The sequence below is a fragment of the Chionomys nivalis genome, chromosome 1, assembly GCF_950005125.1.
Source record: "Chionomys nivalis chromosome 1, mChiNiv1.1, whole genome shotgun sequence".
In the NCBI taxonomy this organism is placed as follows: Eukaryota; Metazoa; Chordata; class Mammalia; order Rodentia; family Cricetidae; genus Chionomys; species Chionomys nivalis.
Window position 1 is genome coordinate 34,532,001 of NC_080086.1, and position 23,493 is coordinate 34,555,493.

The 23,493-nt window shown below is 46.6% G+C and overlaps 1 protein-coding gene across 2 annotated transcripts in view; it reads right to left on the minus strand.

Annotated features, from left to right (window-relative positions):
- The window catches only part of Ift122 (intraflagellar transport 122), a 71,695-nt gene that overhangs the window by 35,104 nt on the left and 13,098 nt on the right, over positions 1-23,493 (minus strand). For both annotated transcript variants that reach the window (XM_057762489.1, XM_057762482.1), the window contains exons 4-12: positions 18,391-18,469; positions 16,521-16,597; positions 12,347-12,413; positions 11,429-11,575; positions 8,356-8,431; positions 5,304-5,495; positions 5,023-5,161; positions 2,581-2,783; positions 1,164-1,301 (exon numbers count right to left, since the gene is read on the minus strand). In XM_057762489.1, the coding sequence (XP_057618472.1) occupies positions 1,164-1,301; positions 2,581-2,783; positions 5,023-5,161; positions 5,304-5,495; positions 8,356-8,431; positions 11,429-11,575; positions 12,347-12,413; positions 16,521-16,597; positions 18,391-18,469 (1,118 nt within the window). The remainder of the gene's footprint in view (positions 1-1,163; positions 1,302-2,580; positions 2,784-5,022; positions 5,162-5,303; positions 5,496-8,355; positions 8,432-11,428; positions 11,576-12,346; positions 12,414-16,520; positions 16,598-18,390; positions 18,470-23,493) is intronic.

Genomic DNA, 23,493 nt, shown 5'->3' on the forward strand with positions numbered 1-23,493 from the left:
CTCATTAAATAAAGCAGGGTGTGTGGGGGAAGGGGGTGCCATCCTTAAGAGACCAGAAAAATGGTTCATCAGAGGTCACTGAAGCAACAACAGGCCTGAGACATGCCAAACTCACTCTAATGTCTGTGTGGACTGGGGACATTTTTTAATGACACTGCTCAAACTGCCGGGTAGGGGACCCATCCACAAACACAGGAAGGGCTACTGTAAACACAGGCGAGACATCTGGTATAGAGTAATAATGACGCTGATGCTGACAGCTGCCATTCACTGACACCCCTGTCCTGTTCTTGACAGCCCTGGGAAGACACATAGTATTGTCCTTATTTGGAAAACTTGAGCCCAGAGAGCAAACTGATCTGCCCAGTGCCATACAGCCAGTGAGAAGCTAAGAAAGATTGTGGTCCCAGGTTAACCTGACCCCAAGTCATGCTCCCAGCCTCACATGAGACCTGACAGCTGACTGAGGGGGGACAGACTGTCCCCCCTTGGGCACTACTGCTTGACAGCTCCCACTGATCTCATGCTCCGCAACTTCCGTCCCCAGCAAAGACCTGACAAGCCTCAGCCACGAGCCATCTGCTACACAGCTTGGCTCTCAGGCTAATGCAGTTATATTTGCACTTTCAAATTTCTATGTAGCCCACATAGAACTTTTCTTATTTTGAGCAAAGAATGCAGATGAACACACACACACACACACACGCACACACACACACACACACACACAAATCTGTTCAACTTTCATATAGCCTAGATTTCCTAACCCATTTGTCCAAATACTTCATTTATCTTTTAGCTTCTAGTAACAGCCTAAGGACTAGGACTATCTAGGACCCAGGTGGGGTACTGGTTAATCCACACACTGCCTAATAGGGCTCTGACCTCATGAACAATCTCTGCCTGCCTCTCCAGCAATCCACTAAAGCTGTGGCTCCAACAAATCCCACCTTTGGGGTGACCTTAAACCCACTAATCCCTGCTACGTGCAGCCGCGGCGCCAACTGCCAGGTGCGAGCATGCTGCAAGGCTGAAGCCCACAGACTGAAGCTATCTGCGTGGAAGTAAATTCCAAGCTGTCCACAGCCCAGCTCAGGTCATCCAGACAGGAAACCTGCGCCTGTCTTGGATAAGAAGCTGGATGGTAGCCTGGAAAGACTCACCTGGCCGTTTTTCAGGCCCACCAACAGACCTTCCCTTCCAGCAGGGCCGCCGATCACCTTGATGTACCGAATGAGAGACTCCATCTGCCACTCCCTTTCCTTCACTCCGCTGAAGGACAGGCACTGCAGCCGTTTCTCCTAGGAAGCAACCCAGGCTCAGCATGGAGGGCCAGAGAATGCCTGCTCCCAACCCCCTTGGGGAAACCTTCCAACACCATCAGGAGCGATCTGACCCAACTCTCCCCCATCCTGTGAGCTCATCTTCACCAGGATGGTTTCCCTGGGAGCCACCTTCAACATGGACCAGAGGCTTGGAGTCGGAGGCAGCAGAACACTGACTTGCCACAACTATTCTCCCACTTGGGGTGGCCCTAAGTGGCAGGTGGCTTGAGACTCTCGCATAGTTTTGATACTAGTTTTACATTGGCTCCTAAAGGATTTCTTCCTTTTTATAGCTTCCAACGGGTCTGGGCAAGATTAGGTCCACCTACAGTAGGGTTTTTCTCAACTTCTTTCCAAAACTCCTCTTGGCACTGACCTAGAGACTTTTAGAAATCCACACTAAGAAAAGAATTTTCTTAGGGGAAAAAAAACTCTTAGAGACTTTCGGGGGATGGCACAGGTCTGCAGTTCTGGGACTCTTGAGGTTGGGCAAGAGCGCTGCAAGTTCAAGGTTTGCCCAGGCTACAGGCTGAGTTCAAGGCCACCATAGTAAACTTAGTGAAACCCAGTCTCAAAATAAAAAATAATAAAAAGGTGGTGAGGGCAGGACGGTGGGGGTGCACGCCTTTAATCCCAGTGCTTGGGAGGCAGAAGCAGGTGGATCTCTGTGAGTTCAAAGCCAACCTCGTCTACAAGAGCTAGTTCCAGGACAGGCTCCAAAGCTACAGAGAAACCCTGTCTCAAAAAATCAATATCAATATGTGTGTGTATATCTATTTTATAAAGGTGGTGGGGAGAGAAGAGACTGGGGATGTGGCCTAATTGTAGAGGACTTACCTACTGTAGCCAAGGCCCTGGGTTCAATTCCTAATACCCCAAGAGGAAAAAAAAAAGGAAAGAAATCTCTCAGGAGGTAAAACTTCTGCTTGTAAAAATTTATCCTAGATAGGTGTGATACATCTTCAACTCAGCACTCAGGAGGTAGATGTGGGGATCAAAAATTTGAAGCTAGCTTGAGCAACTTAGTAAAACACAATCTCGAAAAACAAAAACAAATAAACCTTCATCGTGTAGGATAACTTACAATGCATCTAATCCACGTTCCATGTACAAAATACTCCAGCTATGAACTTCATCTCTCTAAAAACTGATTCAGCTAGATATCAATACAGTAGATGCCAACAGACAGCCACTAGGTTGTGAGCAGCTCTACAGCTCTGAGGTGGGCACCTGCCCTGGAGGGCCTGCTGCCCACCTGGCACAGGATGACGTGGTCAGCACACACCACCAGCAGGTTGCACTCAAACTTCTTGACGATTTTCTCCTTCACCCGGTAGTGCATGTCCACTGAGTCGTCTGAGTACAGCTCATAGATGAGGATCTTCTCTGGCAGCTGGATAGCTAATCGATTTTTGTAGATGGCAATTTTCTTGACAAGCTCTCTGCACTTAATCCGAACTGTCAAAGGGCGGGAAAAAAAGACTCTAGCAAAAAGGTTGTTAAGTAAGGCGAAACGCAGAGAAATTAAAAGCCATCATTTATTTATTTATTTAATGCTTCTGACAATTAAAGTGACACACTCTCATTAAAAAGTCTTTCTCCGGGCTGGAAAGGCAGCTCAGGGTTGGAGCACTGCTGCTCTCAAGGAGACTAGAGTTTGGTTCACAGTCCCACATGGAGCCGCACCTGTAACTTCAGCTCCTGGCAATCTGTTGCCCTCCTCTGGCCTCCTCTGGCACTGCACATAGAAGGTACATGGCCATGTGCAGGCACTGAGACATACACATAAGGTAAAAGTAAATAAATCTTTAAAAACTTTCCCAGAACGCCTGCCATGTGCATGGGGCCCAGAGCTGCATATGGTACAATCTGTGCAGCCCGAAGCTGAGCAATCAGTACCACCTCCACTTGTTCTATGTCCTCCGCAACCCAAGGCCCCTACTGATCAGAAGCCCACCATGATGACAATTTTACAGCTGACCACACCCCTGCGACCTTTCTGACCACAGGGAGACTTCCATGAGGTAGGCCCTGCCTCTCCACAGACCAACTGGGGTAAACAACCCGAACAGGACACTGCTGAGCAGTCTCAGTGGCTACAGTCCCACCACCTAGAAGGAATTTTCAAAACACAGAACTACCCAGGCAGAAGCCAAACTGAATGTGCAGGATGGCTCCAAACCGGGACCTCTCTGCAAAGACACCAGGCCATATCTGACTAGCCGCATCCAGACAGCACATGTGGTCAGCACATCCACATACGAATGCCACAGGATGGAACTACTAAGCAGCAGAGCTACTTAGCTGAACAGAGGGGGACTGTCAGAGTTTAGATCATGTGAGCTGGATCCCAGGGGTGGTTCGAATGAAAATGGCCCCCACAGACTCATAGGGAGTAACATAATTGGAGGTGTGGCCTTGTTGGAGTAGGTGTGGCCTTGATGGAGGAAGTATGCCACAGGGGGTGGGCTTTGAGATTTCAGATACTCAAGCTAGACCCAGTATCACTTTTTTTCCTGCTGCCTGCTGACCCAATGTAAAACTCTCAGCCTCTCTTCCAGTGCCATATCTGCTTACACACCACCAAGCTTCCCACCATAATGATAATGAACTGAAGCTCTGAACTTGAAACCCAGCCCCAATTAAATGTTTTATAAGAGATGCTGTGGTCATGGCATCTCTTCACAGCAACAGAAACCCTAACTAAGACAGTCCCTGATCTCTGACCAAGCCTGAGCCTATCCTCTGCCCTGTTTATCTAGCAGAAGAACCTACCAAGAGACAGACAGAAGCTGAGGGAAAGTATGCCAAAATGGCTCTGACCAGAAAGGGTAAAGGGTTTGGGAAGACCTTCTGTATATGTGTTGCTTTTATTGGTCAATGAATAAAGAAATTCTTTGGCCTGTGGCAGGGCAGAACAGAGCTAGGTGGATAAACTAAACTGAATGCTGGGAGAAAGAAGGCCCTATGTAGCCGCCAGAGGAGAAAGACACGAGCTGCCAGCTGGATCCTTGCCGGTAAACCACGAGCCTCGTGGTGAAATATAAAATACTAGAAATGGGTTAATTTAAGATGTAAGAGCTAGTTAGAAATATGCTTAAGCTATTGGCCAAACAGTATTGCAAATAATATAGTTTCTGTGTGATTATTTTGGGTCTGGGCAGCCAGGAATGAATGAGCAGCCTCTGTCTACAGGTAACGGTCCACAAAGCCCCATGCAGGTCAGTCATCACAGCTCTGATTTGTCAGCTTCTGTGCCTCAAGGAGTCCATTTGTCCATTTATACCTTGGAACTTTTTGTAAAATGTATGTTGGTATTTTGGGGGAGGGAGGTGCTTTTGTTTTGTTTTGACAGGTTTTATTGCTTTTGCTAGATCCTCAAAGAGATCTGCATCTTCTTTCCACTGCCAAAAGCTAAAGCAAGACTAGGAGAGATGCTAGGCAGTGGGGACACACGCCTTTAATCCCAACACTCAGAAGGCAGAGGCAGGCAGATCTCTGTGAGTTTGAGGCCAGCCTGGTCTACAGAGTGAGTTCCAGGACTGGCAGAGCTGTTACACAGAGAAACCTTGCTTCGAAAAACAAAAACAAACCACCAAAGGCCAGGGGAGACATTTCCTATTATTTTGTGTGTCCTATCATCAGCCCATGCCCACCCCTTGGCTAGCGTATAAGAAGAGGCAAGCCTGACTCTTACCTTTCTGCTCCGTGATCAGGTGTTGGACGATGACATCTGTCATGCTGTCCCTGTAGGCATACCGATCCTTGTAGAGGCCGTGGACTGTGCTGAAGATGAGCTGGTAGAAGGAAATGGTGCCATCCTGGCAGCCCACCACCTGTTCAGAAGACAGCTGTCAGTCTCTGGCTGGGAGGGGAAGCAGCCCACCTCCACGAGGAGCAATGGCCAAGCTCTGCCTGGCTGACCTGATGCTCAGGGCCTGCTCGAGAGGCTCTGCAGGAAGAACTTCCTCCACTTACCACATAGTTGGAGTCAGGTTTCACTCTACAGGTCCACACCCAGGAGTTCTGCTCCCCAACGGTCCCCAGTCGTACTCCATCCTTGGTGAAAAGAGATACCTGCTTGTCTGAACCCCCCACCAAAATGTACTCTCCTTTGGTGAAGTAGCTGATGCAGCAGGGGTCAAAGTTCAGTGGCCGATCCTTTCCAATCTGAGGAAAGAGAGGATACACCAAGTGAAAGGCCACTCCTGAACCCCAGTAAGGGCTTCCCCACCATCATAAGTGAGGAAGGGGGAGTGATGGGAAGGCAGGGGGCTACCTAGCCTTACCTCCTAAGTTGGCCCATTACCTACACAGGCCTCTCCACCTCTGGAACACCCACACCTTCCCCTCAACCCATCCAAATCCTTGGCTCCTAAAATCAGCAATGCCTGACCTAATTGTTACAAAGGGGCCCAACCTCCTCAGCGAACCTGGAGGCCAGGGAGCCTTCCCCTTGTTCACTGCCTCACACAGAGCCAGCAGCTCACCTCAGCTTCTTTTCTCTGTTTATTTTCTGTGCTTATTCACTTGAAAAAGACTGCCCTTTATTCTTTATTCAATTTAAGGAAAACAACTCTAAAATCCTGGTTCTTGCTTTAAGGCTTAGGGTCAATTTACAAATGTTTTCCTATGTATAAATCTAGTAAAAGTGAACAATCAGTTGGTGCTGACGGTTTAATGAACGCAATTTAAACATAAAACCACTGAAATTGCTCCAATTTCAACTTGGTTAATTCCCTTCAACTAATTTCAACTATAATTATAAATTTAGTATGTTCACTTTTTCTTTCCTTTTTAGGAATTTCAAATGCCTAACAACCAAAAGCTTCCCTCCTACCTCCCAATGCTACAAAATCTAACAAGGAAACTCTGGCACCTGTCATGACACCCAGGGCTGACAGCTGTGGGCTGGGGCTTAGGACTTCTTGCAAGCAACAACCATCAGCTCAGGACCAACCACAAGGACCAACTGAAGCAGGCACCCAAAGCAGGCAGAAACTAGGCAGAGAAACAGCCTCAGGCAAGCTTCTCTGAGCACTGGCCTGGAAGCTCCTTTCTAGGTTGGCACAGCATCTGAGAGCTGAACAGTCAGGAGGGATGCTGCAGAAAGGAGGGCCAGAAGGAAGTCCATTCTGCACACAAGCTCTGCCACTCTGAGCTACCCAAGCACGTGACTCACAGGTGACACCAAAGAACTGTCCTGAGATCTCAGCTGCTGCCCACAGCAAGACCAACAACACAGCAGAGCACAGCAAGACCAACAACACCGTCCCCGGGTGTGTCCCCCCACCCCATACCCTCATCCTCCTATCCACCCCCCCCCCCGCCGTGCACATGCACACAAACAGGAGAAAAATGAGTGTCTATGAGGTACCATTTGTAAGGCCCAGAATATAATTCAAATGTTCATAAAGTAGAAAACGGAGGCCTAGAGGGATGCTCAGGGGTTAAGAGCATTGGCTGCTGTTGCAGAGGACCTGGGTTTGGTTCCCAGCACCCACATGGTGGCTCACTGGAATCACTGTAACTCCTGTTCTGGGGGGTGGGGGACTGATACCCTCTGCTGGTCACTGTGGGCACTGCACACGTGGTACATACACAAGCAGGCAAACCATCCATTCATATGAAAGACAACAAAGCCAGACCCAGATGACACATATATTAGAATAAGCAGATGAAAAACTTAAAACATCTGTGATAACATGGTTCAAAATACCAAGGAAGGGGCTGAAGAGATGGCTCAGTGGTTAAGAAAATGTACTGTTCTTGCAGACCTGGGTCCCCAGCACCCACATGGAACTGAAGAATGTAGTGACTAGAACAGCTGTCTGACATGGAGAGTCAGGGAAGCGACTGGGCTCTGAAGGAATGGAAAGGCAGTAGAAAAGGCATCTCAGGAGCTGATGGCTAGAGTATTGCTGTCTTAATTTCTTCACCCTCCCTTCATCATGCTTTTTTTTTATTCTTTTTTAATTAAAATTTCCACCATTCATCATGCTTTTTAAAAGAATATATATATATATATATATATATATATATGGGTTTTTTTGTTGTTGTTGTTTTTTGTTTTTAAGCCTAGTGAATCCCAAGAAGAAAATACAATGAGTCTCTTTAAAGTCCAATATTGCTTAGGTACTTAATGAAAAATTCTTGTCTTTTCATTGAAAATAAGTTGTATAAAAATCAGTTTTTAATTCAATTATACTTTTACAGTAATCATCACTAGACTAATCTGGCAGATATGCAGATACACATTTCTAGCATCCATCTGGCCAGGTCCCAAACTGGGTGTGGCCAAGAGCATCTCAAGGCCTCAATTTTCTTAGATGTACAACAATGTTGGTAGCAGTTCCTCCAGAGGGTTGGAGGATTAAAAAAGCTCATGCTGTAAGCAGCATAGCAATGTCTGGACCAGGGAACACCAGCGGTGGCTACTAAGCCAGGACTCATCAAGCATTACATATGCCTAAAAGGCCAAAATTATACAAATGTTACCATACCAGCCTGATGAAAATTTTGACTTTGTTTTACCAATCCTTGTCCTATATTTAATCCCAAATCACTCCAGAGTTGAAAAGATACTTCAAAACCAAAAGAATAACTTCACTGTCCCAAACGAGTTGGAGTTGCCATCTGTACCATGGTTTGGACCCTAAGCAAATCTCAGAACCTCTGTGTCAGTCAATGCATTATGGAGAAGGGGTAACATTTAGGGGGCGGAATCTAGCTGAGAGAAACATGTCACTGGTCACATCCTCTCAAAAGCACACTGGAAATTCTTAAAGAACTAGTAAATTAATCTGATCTGGGTTTCAATCCCAGGTTCCACCACTTTCCAACTGTGTGGGATTTACTGCGCTGGTCTTGGTCTCCCATTTCTAAGGTACATAAAGTACTGGGTTGAAGAGCTGAAGAAAAGAAGGCAAAGCATTGGGTCCAGGACCCGGAACCACAGCAAACAGTCACTATGACCGTGTGTAGTCACTACAGCTGACATGGGTAACTGGGCTTGCATGGTACTACATACCTGTTTTCCACTCAGCTGGTAGAAGGAAAGTTTCTGTCCCCAGTCAGCTACAGCCAGGATGTCATTATGTTCCTCTCTAATCAACAGAAGACAAAAGAGGTTATAAGGGGGCACAGCCTGCTGATGAGCGTGGCTAGGGGCTTAACAAACAACAGGAAAAAGAAAGTCCTGGCCAGGCTGTCAGGGAGCCAAGTGCTACACAGCCGTACTGGGGCCAGCGTTACAATCAGGCCAAGCATCAATCAGTCCCGAGACTAAAGCAGAGACAGGTTTGGCCCTCCTGGGATCTGCTATTGCACTGAGTCTGAGTCGTGAACAGCAGTAGCAGAAGGTAAACCCTTCATTTCAGGGTTCCTGGGGAGCAACTTGAAGGATGAGCATGGCTGCAAATCCAAGTGTACCCTTCCCATGCGTAAAATGTGGGGAGTAGCCAGGAGACACAGCTTACAGTGAGGAGGCTAGACTGTTCCAGAACATGGGAAACTGCTCCGTCTTCCTACAAGGGAAGAATGGCACCCACACCCAAGTTCTCTTGCTGTTAGGCTTCTCAAAGAGGTGAAATGGCATTTGAATGAAGATGGCCAACTTTTGAAGTTTTTGAAGATGAACAACTGCCAATATAACAAAACTTGTAGATTTGTGTCTTGGGATGGGACTTCAGGACCAGAACCCAGGAAGGCCTCTGAGTCTCAAATGGAAAGCCAGCCACTCAGAATGTAGACAGAGAGAGGCTTCTCAGCATCAAGGCTGGACCATAAGCCTCCCCAGGTGGCTGAGTCTTTGTTAACCCCCATTTCCAGGAGCCCAGGTTCTGACAGCCACCACTAGCCATATAAGTAGCTCTATGCAGCCTGGTCTGTAAAACCCAGCCAGGGGCAGCAGTGAGGAAAACGCCATAGACACTAACTCAGAATTAAGACAAAGGGGAAAAGTAGAGAAGATGTTGGCAGAAGGCTTGCTATGAACTGTGATGACTGTCGCTGAAGTCCAAACCCTAGCCACCAGTGAAACCCAGTGGAGAGGCTATGTGTGGTACTGGGCTAGACTAGTCTAGGAGTTTCCAACCCAACCACCCATATTGGTGGGCAGTGGGGCTCTACCAAAACACCCACGTTAAATAATAAAAATGGGTAGAAACTCAGATGGGAACCTGAAAGCCACCCTTCCTCCCTTTTTTTTTTTGTCCCCGCTTCCCATCCCCCACACCTGATTCCTCTAATGAGTCTTAGGTGTCAGGCTGCAGTGAGGAGGGTCCCAAGCTGGAACATGATTACCCAATCACAACATCCTGGCTGCCTCAGCTTTTCCCGCTCCCTTCCGGTCATCTCAACTGAGAGAAGACAGACTGCCCAGTAGCCAGGACTGTGGGTGTGGGAGGGGATAAAAGCTAAGGGCTTCTCCTTTACATACATCCTAGCCAATGCAAGGTGAAGTGGTGTGAGAACAGGCCAAGAAAACACAGCCAGTAACCAATGACGGGGGTCCTACACAGGCCCTTAGGTAAACCCCACTTCTCAGAGAATGTCTAGTGCTGCTGGAAGGGGCTTACTCAGAGGTTAAGAAGCAGGCATGGTTATGACACTCACACATGGAAGTCAGAGGGGACAGAGGTCTGGGGCCTTTTCAGAGATGGCAGTTTATAGAGGTGTCTCCTCCCTTCCCAGAGGATTGCACTATCTGCCGCCCACACATGCTTCTTGGGGGAGCTTCCCTGTGAGTGCGGGGGCACACCAACAATCCCCCGGCCCCTGCTCTGCTGCCCTTGGCCAAGGAGCTTCTCGGCAGCATCTGCTTCAGCAGGTCTGTGCGGGGGCCTGGGCCCTCCCAAGGAGGGTCCTCACTCCAGGACACACTCACGAGTTGCCGTCCCTGGGACTGTCGTCCTCTTCCTCTTGCTCTTCCTCCTCTGCCTCACTACCCTGACTACTGTACACTGTTGACTTCAGAATGGAAGGGATTTCCTGAAAATATCTGTTGACAATGACATCCTCAGCATCCTCGTTCTCTCTGCTCATCCAGATATTCTCCCATCGGCTGTAGACAGTAAGCGGATGTTCACAATCACATTGCCTAGGACTGAAGCTATAATTTCAAAATCTGCCAAGGAGCCCCTGGACCCTGCCCGGAAGAGGACAGCCACCAGGTACACTGGGCATCCTGCTTCTCATGAATTAAAAATGGTAGCCTGAAGCCACAAAGTCATCTGTGGCCACAAAATCAAACAGCAGGAACTCTGGGGTAGGCTAATGGCCTTTGAAGGCACTATATACACACGCAGGGCCTCCGTTGGACAAAATTATTCAGGAAGAATTATAATAACCTGTTGTAAGAAATGCAATGGAATTAAACAGCCTCCTAAATCAAGCAGGCGCCCACCTGTGAAATAACACTGGGACGGAAAACAATTGAGTCCTTTAATTTACCTCAGAGAACTCTGTGGGGTAGGCTTGGCATATTATAGGATTATGCAAAGAGTGAGGAAAGCTTTCAGTCCACCCTCAAAGTCACATGGCCATAAAAGGAAAGCGTGTGTAAGGTCTGAGCAGGTAGGTGCCAACTGTCTGCAGACCTTTAGGTTCTAGGGATATTTGTAGACTTAATTTTAATTTTTTGACAAGGAAAAATTTTTTAAAAAAGCAGTCAAGAAATCGCTGTTCTGTTCATTGTGTTAACAGGTGGGGTGGTGGTGCATATTCCATGACGTGGAGGAAGAACGAGGAAGCAAGAAAAGAAACCCAGGGAGGATCACAACCACTAGTTCATGAAGAAGCCTCTCTCTCTCTCTCTCTCTCTCTCTCTCTCTCTCTCTCTCTCTCTCTCTCTCTCCCCCCCTCACCCTACCCCCCGCTGGCCTAGATAGTTTGTCTGCTTAGCTAAATCTCTGGGATTCATTCCAAAACTCAATATAGGCTCTTTTAAAACTCCATTTGTAAAGAACAGGTTCCAAAAGACCAGGCAAGTGAGGAGAGAGGACTTTAGACTACGAAGATGTCATAAAGAGAAAAAGAGCTCAGAGGACTGAGAAAGCCTTTCTTCTAAGAGTGCCAGCCAGAAGAAAGACAGCCATGGGTACCTTGAAGGGTTCCAGCAGATGGACCATATTGGGGAGAAGGAGCCCCCTGGCCGCTCAATCTTCACTTTCTCTTCGCCATTTTTGTTCCGGATGCTGATGACCCCATTGGACATCCCCAGAGCCAGGTACTGACCGTCGTTTGTCCAGCTGCACACACAACCAATGAAGAACACGAGAGATGGAAAGGACACGTACAGTGAAGCCAGGAAAGCTTAGCGGGAGGGCGGCAGCTGGGCTACACTCTCATCACCCCGCTCACTCCTGACATGGAATTAGACACCAGCTTGAACTGCCCCTCACATCTGGAACAGTGAGACCTTAAGGCAGTGGCATTCATTTCAGAAGGATCTATCCCCTGGCTCTCTGCATGCATCTCCATGACAGCCTACCCCTGCACTCTAGACCAGCTCCCACTTTCTGCTTTGTATTTCAACCCCCTCCTAATTCAGAGGCTCCCAGTAAACACACTGTCTTGTGTCTTTTTAGCCCTAGAAGAAGGCTTGACATGTCACTCAACAAATACTGAATCTCAGAATCCCCCTAGAAGCTGCTCAGTTTTAGAATGCCTAGCCTGGCTTACAAGTGTTCCCAGCAATGGTGGTGCTATCTCCACTGAGCCACAAGGACCCTGAGGCTCCAGCTCTGACTTTGTAACTTTCCCAAGGTCACAGACCTGTCAATCACAAGATCCAAACTTTGGTCTGGATCTAGTACCAAAGTCAGAGGTTCCTCACCAAGTGAAAGTGATCAAAGGCACAAGTCCATCCCATCAAGGAGACAAGAGAAGAAAGAGAACACAGAGGCCTATACCAACTAATCAACACCACACTTTCTCTGTGGTGCAAAATTGGTGGTTTGTGTGGGTCTGTTGGGGAGAGAAAGGAGCATAGGCCTGTCATCAGAGTGCCCCTAGCTTACCTGCAGCAGGTGATCTTGCTGCTGGATTTATGCTTGGAGACAGACTTCTGCTCAGGAGACCACAGTCCTTTGGTATCGAGCAAAAAACAAACAAAAAAACACAGTAAGACTATTCAGCAATAGAGAGGAATAAACTATGCATTTCTACAAAACTCGAATCTCTGGAGTCTTATGCTAATGGAAGAAAAAGCTAACATACAAAAGTTCAGTACAAAGTAAGTCTATGTATACAAAATACTAAACAATAATCACAACCTGGAGAACAGATCTATGGCTACTGGGATCTCAGGTGGCAGCGGAGGGCGGGTAGCAGGTTTTGGTGTGGGGATGGGATCCTGCAATGCAGTGGCAGTACAGTGCAAAACATGAGGAAATGACAGAACCACAGACACACTGTGCCTTCCTGCCCTGGCTCCTGCACTGCCCAATACTGCCCAAGGTGCATAAGAAAGCTGGGGGAAGAATACATGAGGTTTCTCTGTACTGCCCTTGCAATGCACTGGAAATTATTTTTTAAAAAAGGTAGATGGTAAAGTTCTAGTCAACTTCTCCAGGATTTTAATCTAAAGAAAAGGACAACTTAAATGCTCATAGCTAGCACATGGCAGTCAGAGAACAACTCAGCATTAAAATAATGAGTTAAGCTGGGCAGTGGTGGTACACATCTTTAACCTCAGCACTTGAGAGGCAGAGGCAAGAGGATCTCTGTGAATTTGAAGCCAGACTGGTCTAGGACAGTAGGGACTATACAGAGAAACCCTGTCTCAAAAACTAAAGGATTAAAAAACAAACAAATAAATAAACAAACAAACAAATAAATAAATAAATAAAAAGTTAATGAAATAGAATGGGCAGGAATGAACCTGTCAAGTTTCACATTAAGTGAGCTGACCCAGTCCCAGAAAGACAAACATAATGTGTTCTCATGTCTCAATCTTAATATTTGTAAGCAAGGGGTGTGATAGTGGGTATAGACAACAAATTTAGTAGGAAACCATCAGAGGGAACAGAGATTTGGGGGTCACATAGGACATGGAAGTGGAAAGCAGGCTCCTGGGGTGAAAGGACACTAGGGAAAGAGTGTGGATGGGGAAGAATGGGGCTGGAGGGGTGGGAAGAAGCAACAAAAACAAATTTTGTTCTAAAATGTCATGGCAAAACCTATTCCTTTGTTAAGCAAATAAAAATAAGATAAGTCACAAATGACCTTTTTAGAGAGTCCAGTTTCTAGGCCTCTGTCACTGCTCATGGTTCTATCTGAGCCATGCACTGGGCATGGCTCACTGGTCATTTTAGGTTTGCTCCCACCAGTCCCCAGATGTGGTGCAATGCCCTCAACAACAGACAACAAAAGCAAACTCTACTCTGCCTGAGCTGTGAAGTGTGGCCACATGAAATAAACGGCACAAATAACCTTACACAGCCATGAGCATGTGTAGAGAGCAGAGGAAGCCCCGAATGAGTATAAAGTCCTGCGTCACGTCCACAGCTATGTCAAGGACCCAGTAGCCTCAGACCCCAAGAAAAGGCAAAGCCTTCTCCCTGGGGGTGATATTGAGGGAAATGGCAAAGACTTCCCTTTCTGGTCCATGTATAGATGTTGACAATATATTCAGAAAATGTTCAACACAGTATTTATGACCTAAAGACTGTTCCCTATGAGACTGCTCGAACAGAGATTAGCTAAGCCTGACTCCTTGGTCCAGCCATATATAACCCTGCCTCTGTATTTATCTGTGATGACACTGCCTCCATATTTATCTGTGATAACCCTGCCTCCTTGACTCAGCTGCAGGCAGTAACCCTGCCTCGCTGTTCAACTCTATATAATAAGCACACTGGGCTTCCAGGACGCTGTGGTCCACTTGGTCCCAGTTTTATATCTGTGTCTTATCTTTTCTTCATACCCTGCTGCCGCAGTCGTGAGAGTCCCTGGAGAAGAGAAAGGCTTTGGGAATGCATGCCAAATGACTGAATCTTCCCCTCCCTTCTGCCAAGCATTTCCACCCCAGCTGTGCATGCGATCTGTGCTTCGCTGAAAATGCACAGGGCCTTCAGTTACAGGAGCCCCTCCTTTCTAGACCCCCTCAAGCTCTGCACATAGTTGCCTAACCTGGGCCCCAACTCTCCTCCTGCAGTGCTGGCTAAGTAACTGCCAGTGACTCCAGAACTACATTTAGCCCCTGTGTTTTCTCCTTCAGCATGAGGACAGGAATAAGGGAAACACTTGACCTCAGCCACAGGACTTGGAACTCAGAACTTTTTTTAAATAGTTCTCAAGCCATAGGAACTCCCTTCTTAAAAAAAATGTTGTAAACCATCAGCACAGTGCCTCCCCCACTATAAACATCCTGTAGGTACTACTGCATGTGTGTGTATACATACTGCATGTGTGTGTATATATAGTGTATGTGTGTGTATACATACTGCATGTGTGTATACATACTGCATGTGTGTATATATACTGCATGTGTGTATACATACTGCATGTGTATGTATATATACTGCATGTGTGTATACATACTGCATGTGTATGTATATGTACTGCATGTGTGTATACATACTGCATGTGTGTGCATATATACTGTATGTGTGTATACATACTGCATGTGTATGTATATGTACTGCATGTGTGTATACATACTGCATGTGTGTGTATATATAGTGTATGTGTGTGTATACATAATGCATGTGTGTATACATAATGCATGTGTGTATATATACTGCATGTGTGTATACATACTGCATGTGTGTGTATATATACTGCATGTGTGTATACATACTGCATGTGTATGTATATATACTGCATGTGTGTATACATACTGCATGTGTATGTATATATACTGCATGTGTGTGTATATATACTGCATGTGTGTATACATACTGCATGTGTATGTATATATACTGCATGTGTGTATACATACTGCATGTGTGTGTATATATACTGCATGTGTGTATACATACTGCATGTGTGTGTATATTCTGCATGTGTGTATATATACTGCATGTGTATGTATACATATGCTTGTGTATGTATATATACTGCCTGTGTATGGATACATACTGCATGTGTGTGTATGCATACTGCATATGTATGTATATATACTGCATGTGTGTGTATACATACTGCATGTGTATGTACAGTGACAGCCGTGTGTGGGGACGCTTGCCCTGGGAAGCAGAAGCTGACATGGAGATGTCTTCTCTATCACTCTGTTTTTTAACACTGAATCTAGTACTCTCCATTTTGGCTAGTCTGTCTGTCCAGCAAGTTTCTGGGATCTGGCCGTCTTGCCCCCAGCACTGGGTTACAGACAGAAGTCACCACAGCTGGCTTGTACACGGGTACCTGGGATCTGAACTCTGGTCCTTGTGCTGCAAGCACTTTACCCACTGAGCCATCTCCCCAGCCCAACTCATTTTACTTAAGATATTTTTACAAATCCTACTTTCCTCATACCACAAGCTTGAGAGCAGGGGTATTTTAACTGCCCCCAAACAAGCACAGATCAGCAGCCCACAAGAAGATAAGCTAAACTTTTTAAGCAAATGGCAGTGCTTCCACTGTTGATAAACTGTGTTGTTTTGCACTCCCTTCAGAAGCTAAAACTACATGAGTGGGGCAGACGAGGTAGGGAAAACATCCCTTTTGGATAAGGACATTGAGGTACTGAGAAGGCTTAGGTCTCTGGATTCCTAGACCCACGGCTGTCCTGTGGGTCCTTTGGCATGGAGCTGGAAGCCAGCATCAATGTTTCATGTTCCAGAAGCCTCCCTTCTCCCTTCATACACACATCAGTGCCACAGGGACAATAAGGACACACTGAGTCAGCAGCACAGTTGAAAGGGTGAATTCCATGTATGTGAATGTGGATGAATACCAAGGTGGGGACAGAGGCACAGTCCTTTTAGGGGAGTCGGTGTCTTCTGTGCCTGCTCTCCTGTCCATCACGCCATTTCCTCCCTAGGATCCTACTGCTCATGTCTCAGAGGTCTTACCACCCCAAGGACATCATCTCTCACTGTCTCTCGTTCTGCAAATTTAAAGGACAACTATGACCCCACGCCCCCTGGCTGCTGGAGGTGGAGAAGAGGCCTCTCCCTCAGGACAGGTCAGCAGGTTCTGTGTAAGTCTCAGCATTCTCCACTGGGGATGCTGGGAACTGAAACTTACCGAAGTCACTGGAGGAACAGGATGCCAGCTGGTGGGTGATAGGGTTGTAGGAGACACACTGTATAGAGTCATTGTGCCTGAAAGGTGAAGAACGGAAGATTATTCCACAGCAAACCACAAATGTCTCAGTGGCTACACCTGGAGATTCAAAGCAGGCTAGAAGGGGCTGGAGAGATGGCTCAGCAGGAAAGAGCACTTACTACTCTTCCAGAGAACCAGGATTTGGTTACTAGTACCCACATGGCAGCTCAAGCTGTCTGTATCTCCAGTTCCAAAGGATATGATGGCCTTTTCTAGCTTCTATGCAAAATATATGCATACATGAAATAAGTTAAAAATAAATAAATTATATAAAAAAAAAAAAAACAGGATTGAAGCCTTGGGTGACACACTGCAAGCCCCTCTCTGAGGGACCAACAGCCAGCTCAGGAACTCCTTCACAGGACTGTCCTCACCACCAGTTTGAACCCACCCTGCATCCCACCCAAATCAAGTTCCTCCTCCTCCAAGGCTCTCCTTCTGACACCTCCGGGGGGTGACTGAGATAAAGACACTGAGAACCAGCTCAGTGCCAGTGCAGACAGCAAGCTTTATTTGTGGCTCTGATCAACCATCTCTGGGTAGAGTGTGACGAAGACAGTGCAGGCCAGGTGCACTCCATGGCATCTCGGCCCAGTTCTAGACCTTCACTTTCTGAGGACATCGTATGCATGACCTGACTCAATGTTCAACCAACATTGTTTGTTGTGTTCAGAGCAGGATCGTTCATAGTAGGTACCAGGTGGAAGCAACCCAAGTGTCCATCAGCTGTTGAGCAATCCAAATGGGATATAGATACACAATGGAGTATTACTCAGTCTTAAAGAGGAAGGTATGGGCCAGGAGGACATTATATGAAATAAGCCAATCACAAAACACCAAACGCTCTATGATCCCACTTCTATGAGGCACCTAGAGGAGTCAAACTCCCAGAGTCAGAAAGGAGAATGACAGTTGCTGGGCTGAGATGGGGCAGAAGGGAAGGTGTTAAGCACCGAGTTTTAAGTTCAAGACTGTATTGGCCAAAGTTTGGTTGCACAACAGTGTGAACGTACACAACACCTGGTGATGACGGCACAGTTCACGTTTGGGGTGTTTCTCTACAAGAAAAATAACAGAAGTTGTCTGTCAAGTACTTACAAAAGTGGACCAGGCTAGGAGCCATAAATACAAGCACACAAGAGTAGGGGTGGTGTCGACCTTCCAGAGCCCACAGGGTGTCATCAATCAGTGGTCAGAATATGTAAGGCCACAGCTGTAAGAAATGCTCAGGGCGGCCCTCCTGTGCACCCGAGACCTGTAGGATGCACGTGGGAGTCATGGTGGGGGGAAGGGGACCTGGCTAGGAAAGGGAGAGATCTGAGCAAAGCCCCTCAGGGGTAGGAAGCTTAGAGCACGCTTGCCTTCTAGCTTTGACACTGGGTAGAGGCAAAGCCATCCCTGGAAGCAGAGACACTGAAGAGGACATGCTGGGTGAGAGAGGAGACAGGAATCTGTGCTGTCAGGACTAGCTGAAATACATTACATGATACACGGCTCAGTGCTGGCTAAGCCAGTTAGTGATCATGCACTCCCCACCCACCATGTGCTGAATTCAAGTTCATCTTGGGGAGATTTCTCCATATAGTGTTTCCACAAGGCTGTGGCCACAATGAACAGCAGTCAGAACAGAGTCAGGTGTGGTTGGTGGGCACACCCGCAAACCCAACTGCCTGAGGCTGAGGCAGGGAAGGCGTAAGCTTGAGGCTTGCCTCTCAGAGGGAGGCCCTGTCTCAAGCAAGCAAAACAGTACGAGTTAAACTATAATACTGTCCCTCACGGAGTCACCTACGTGTACTTCAGAATGCCTTCCAGTTTTGAGGTCCAGATAATGATGCTCTTGTCAGCAGATCCAGATGCAAAGCGCTTGCCTGCAAGGTTTTTAAAAAGAAAAATCATCACATGTACTTTAAATCAGCATTTTCCAGACAGCATGTCCAAGAAAACTAATCTTCAAAGCACCTAATTAGGTAGGAATGTAGTTCAGTTGACAGAGTAGCTGTCTAGTATGTATGAGGCCACAGGTTCAAATCCCAGCACTGCAGAAACTGGGAGTGTAGTGTATTCTTATCACCCAGCACTTGCGGTGGCAAGAAATCAGAGGTTCAGAGTCATCCTGGCTACATAGTAAGTTTGAAGCCAGCCTGGACTACAAAAGACCCTGTCTAAAAATAACTTTAAAGGCCTTTTATTCTCTACTGCTGTTTTTGGATGGGGGGCAGGATCTAGGGCCTACACATACTGAGCACCCGCCCTACAAAGTTGTAAACCCAGCCCTTCTGTGGCTTCTCATCAACCATGGAAAGGCAAGGATCTGCAGGTGGGACTTCTCCTGGCACCAAGTATCCCAGACTCACTGAGGCTTGGCTACATCTGTGTACCATGTTCTGCAATATGGGTTGAGCAGTTATTAAACACCTAAGCTTCACTTCCATAGGGCCTCGTCCAAGAAGCAGACATTAAACTTATTCAATACAAATAACAATATGGGAGGGTGAGTCCTGTACAGAAAGAGAGTAGCTGGGAAAACTAACACTAAACTTTTTATATTTTTAAAAGATTTTACGTATTTTTATTTTATGTTTATGGGTGTTTGCCTACATGTATGTCTCTGTACCACGTACATGTCTGGTGCCTGCATAGGCCACAAGATGGCAGCAGATTCCCTGAAACTAGAGTTACAGGTGTTTGTGAGCTACCATGGGGGTGCTGGGAAATAAACATGGATCCTCTGGAGGAGCATCCAGTGCTCTTGACTGCTGAGGCACCTCTCCAGCCTCCTAATTTTTTTTGTTTATTTTTACAGCTGTACATGTTTATCTCTTCATGTGTGTGTGTGGTATATGTGGGTACACATGTGTTCACATGATGTCAGGTATCCTCCACTACTGCTCTCCACCTTAACTTTGATTCTCTCACTAAACCTGCAACTCACAGACTTAGCCTGACTAGCTGTTCAATGAGCTCCTCTGTCCCCACCTCCCTAGTGCCGGGAGAGCAGGCACACAGCACCATGCCCGAGTTTTCTGTGGGTGCAGTGGATGCAAACTCGGGTCTTCATGCTTGTGTCATGGGCACTTACCCACTGAGCCGTCCCCTCAGTCCTCAAAGTTATATATATTTATGAAGTACAGTACAGTGTTTGATATATTTAGTCAGATAATTATACCAAGCAAATTATCATATTTATCACCTTAGATACTTATATTTTTAACAATGAGAACATTAAAATCTGTTCTTTTAACAGCTTTAAAATATATATTATCGTTAATTATGCTAACCACACCATGCAACAGATCTCAAAACCCTATCCATCCTGCCTGACTGAAACTGTGGTCTTAGGTCAGCAGTTCCTAGAGAAACAGTTCTCAAACCCCTCCGGGGTTTGTCTGACCCTTTTACAGGGGCCACATATCAGATATCCTGTGCATGAGATATTTATATTATTATTCATAACAGTAGCAAAATTACAGTTATGAAGTATCAATGAAAATAATTTCATGGTTGAGGGTCACCCTAACATGAGGAAATGTATTAAAGGGTTGCAGCATTAGGAAGGTTGAGAAGCACTGACCTGGAGGACCAAATGTAGATGAGATCCTTCAGCAGAGATCTAAAGGATAAGCAGAGCGGACCCAAGTACAAAGAAAGAGCAATTTGTGCACATGGATAAAACATTCACAAAGGCCTTGAGGCACCAAAATGCTGGCACGGCTAAGAGGTACCAGCTTAGAGCAGGTGGCAAGGAATGAAGCAGTTAACTGAGGGATCTCTAGGGCCTTCAGGGCCATAGCAGAGGTCTTGCCTTTAAACCCCAAGCAGTGAGAAACCAGGGGAAGGCATGAATAGAAGAGTGACAGATGTGACCTGCATTTCCACACTGCTTGGGCTTTAAGTAAGAACAGGCTAGAAAGAGGCAACATATACCAAATAATTCCTGATTTACTCCATGGATACCAACTTACTAGCATGTGGAGAGTGGGGTACCTTGATGTGGGATTCCCCTCTCTATGCTGTGAATACCATTGGTGAATAAAGAAACTGCCTTGGCCTGTTGATAGGGCAGAACTTAGGTAGGTGGAGAAAACTAAACTGAATGCTGGGAGAAAGAAGGTGGAGTCAGTGAGAAGCCATGTAGCCCCACCAGAGACAGATGCCAAAACTTTACCCAGTAAGCCACTGCCATGTGGTGATACACAGATTACTAAAAATGGGTTAAATTAAGATATTAAGTGTTACCCAGTAAGAAGCTAGAGCTGAATGGGCCAAGAAGTGTTTTAAATAATATAATTTCTGTATGATTATTTTAGGTCTGAGCTGCCAGGAAACAAATAAGCAGCCTCCTTACAACAGTACCCGGCAGCAAACCCCAGGAGCCTTCATTTGCTCTGGTGAGAGGAAGGCTTCAAGACAAGCACGGGTCAGGGTTTGCACACCCAGCTGCAGATTTTTATTACAAAAGACACCATGGTACACATTGGGATGACTCTGGGGGTTCTTTCCTCACACACGTGTGTCTCACTGATCAAACTCAGATTTTCAGGCTTGGTGACAAACGCTAGTGCCTTTACCTATTGCTCCATCTCTCCAGCCCAACCTGTTGCAGATTTTCAGACTTTATTTCCAGAGCCTCAGGGTGCCCATGTCAAACAGACAGGGAGTGGAAGTTCTTCCTCAGAGGCTCTGTGTGAGTCAGTTCCTTCCGCAGTCAGTTCAGACAGGAGACTGCAGGTGCGGCACGTGGCGCTGCAGCAAATGCTGATCAGAGAGATACTCTGCTGTCAGGTGTCCCCTCCCGCCACCCCCCTGACCTGGAGAGCATCAGGAGATGACAAGTATGGGCTCCAGGCCCAGAAGCCTGCGTCAGAATCCCTAGTGATGTCACCGAGCAGCTGTGTGACTGGAACTGGCTACAGGATACCTGCAGGCTTTTAGTTCCTCATGTGAAAATGGATAGTAATAGAATTGACCTCATACTTGATGGGAAGAAAGGGCATGCATGTGCACACATGCACACACACATATAAAATGTTCAGAACATCTGAGCAGTGGTGGTGCACACCTTTAATCCCAGCACTTGGAAGACAGAGGCAGGTAGATTTCCGAGTTTGAGGCCAGTCTACAGAGTAAGTTCTAAGATAGCCAGGGCTACACAGAGAAACCCTATCTCAAAAAAAAAAAAAAAAAAAAAAAAGTTCAGAACAATGCCTGGAATATAACTGTGCTAAAAACATAGCTACGGCTATTCTTTCTTCACACTGGTTTGTATTGTTCTTGAAAAGGGAACTATGTCTTACACACCTTTAATCATGGTGGCTCATTAATTACTTAGGAAGCTTTCAGAAGTCAGAAACAAGCAGACTTAACGAGTAAAACCGTAATCTGCACATCTCTACTTTCAGAAATAAGGGCACAGACAAGTTTGGAGGAACTAAGACCTCCTAATCATCATGTGTCACAAAAAGTGTGATACACCAGGAAAACCCAGGTATCATAGGCAGAGGATATCAGTCAGCCTCTATAAATGCTCCAGCCCTGTTTGTCCATCAGCCAAAGGAAGTAAAAGTGCCCTTGCTGCAAGTGTCAGAGGGCTAGAGGAAGGGTTACATGGGACCACGTGGACAGAGTTCTGCAGAGTGCTGACTAATGCCACTGCTCACAGGGCTACAGGTCACGGGGCTTCTCTCACACACGCAGGATACCCAGCAGCCCCTGCACCTATGCACAAATAATTCAGCTACCCAGGCTGCCTGCCACTCGTCTCCTTGGAGCATCAACTTGAGTTCAAACTGCCTGACCATGAAGCAAGAAATGTGTGTTGCCTCTCACTAACCTGCTCCAGGACCTAGCAGGTCAGTTCTCCCAAAGTGAAGCAAGCGACTAGGCTAAGGCAGGCTAGAGCTGAAGACACTGCATATACATGAAGTACATGCATTTACCTACAGAGTGGCCTGCAGCTTTCATCTTATTCTCAAAGAAGTCTGCCATCCAAAGAAATTATGTACCTGGGTCTTAGGCTCATCTATGCTATGTAGCCTTTGATGTGTGGACTCCAACTGTGGTCAGAGCATCATCTCCAGTCCTACATGTGACCCAGGAAGTGACAGGGACAATAACCAGCTCAGAGTCAGGGCTTGGACTAGAAGCTGATTCATCAGGTAAAGGCATTGGCCACACAAGCTTGGCAGCCTGGGCTCGGTCCCCAGAACCCAAGTAAAGGTAGACAGAGAGAACAGTCTCTCTGAAGTTATCCTTCAAAACATGCCCACATGTCCACACACTCAGTAAGACATAAAAGTTTAATTTAGATCTATTTATTTATTTTCGGGGGGTGGGGGGGCTTGTGCATGCCACAGTACACATTTGGAGGTCAGAGGACAACCTGCAGAAGTAGATTCTCTTTCCACCAACTGGATATCAGGGAACCAACTCAAATCAGACTTGGTGCAAATGACTTAACCCATTTAGACACCTGCCCATTCCAATAAATTAACAAAAGTCACACTTACTCATCCATGTCTACCATCTATGTCTCTTCATTTTACTATAGTGTTTGCAGTGCTGTGGAAGGCACTCAGAGCCTTGGGCCAGAGAATGCTAGGATGCTAGGCAAGTGTCCCACCACTGAGCTATGTCCCCAGCCCACAAGAATTTACTTTTTGCTCACAATTTCAATTTCACACCAATTCTCCAACCACCTCTTCTCCGCCCCAACCATCCACGTGCCACAGTATAATAATCCCTCGAGCTCAGACCCCACCTCTTCTCCACTGCCCTTCTTCCCTGCAGCCTCTCCACGCGTTCAAGTCATCCTCTCTGCTCTGCTCTCGCTTCACCTGTAGACTGCACTCTGACTAAAGCCATCCCTCCTCCTCCCGCTGCTATGAAGGCTTCA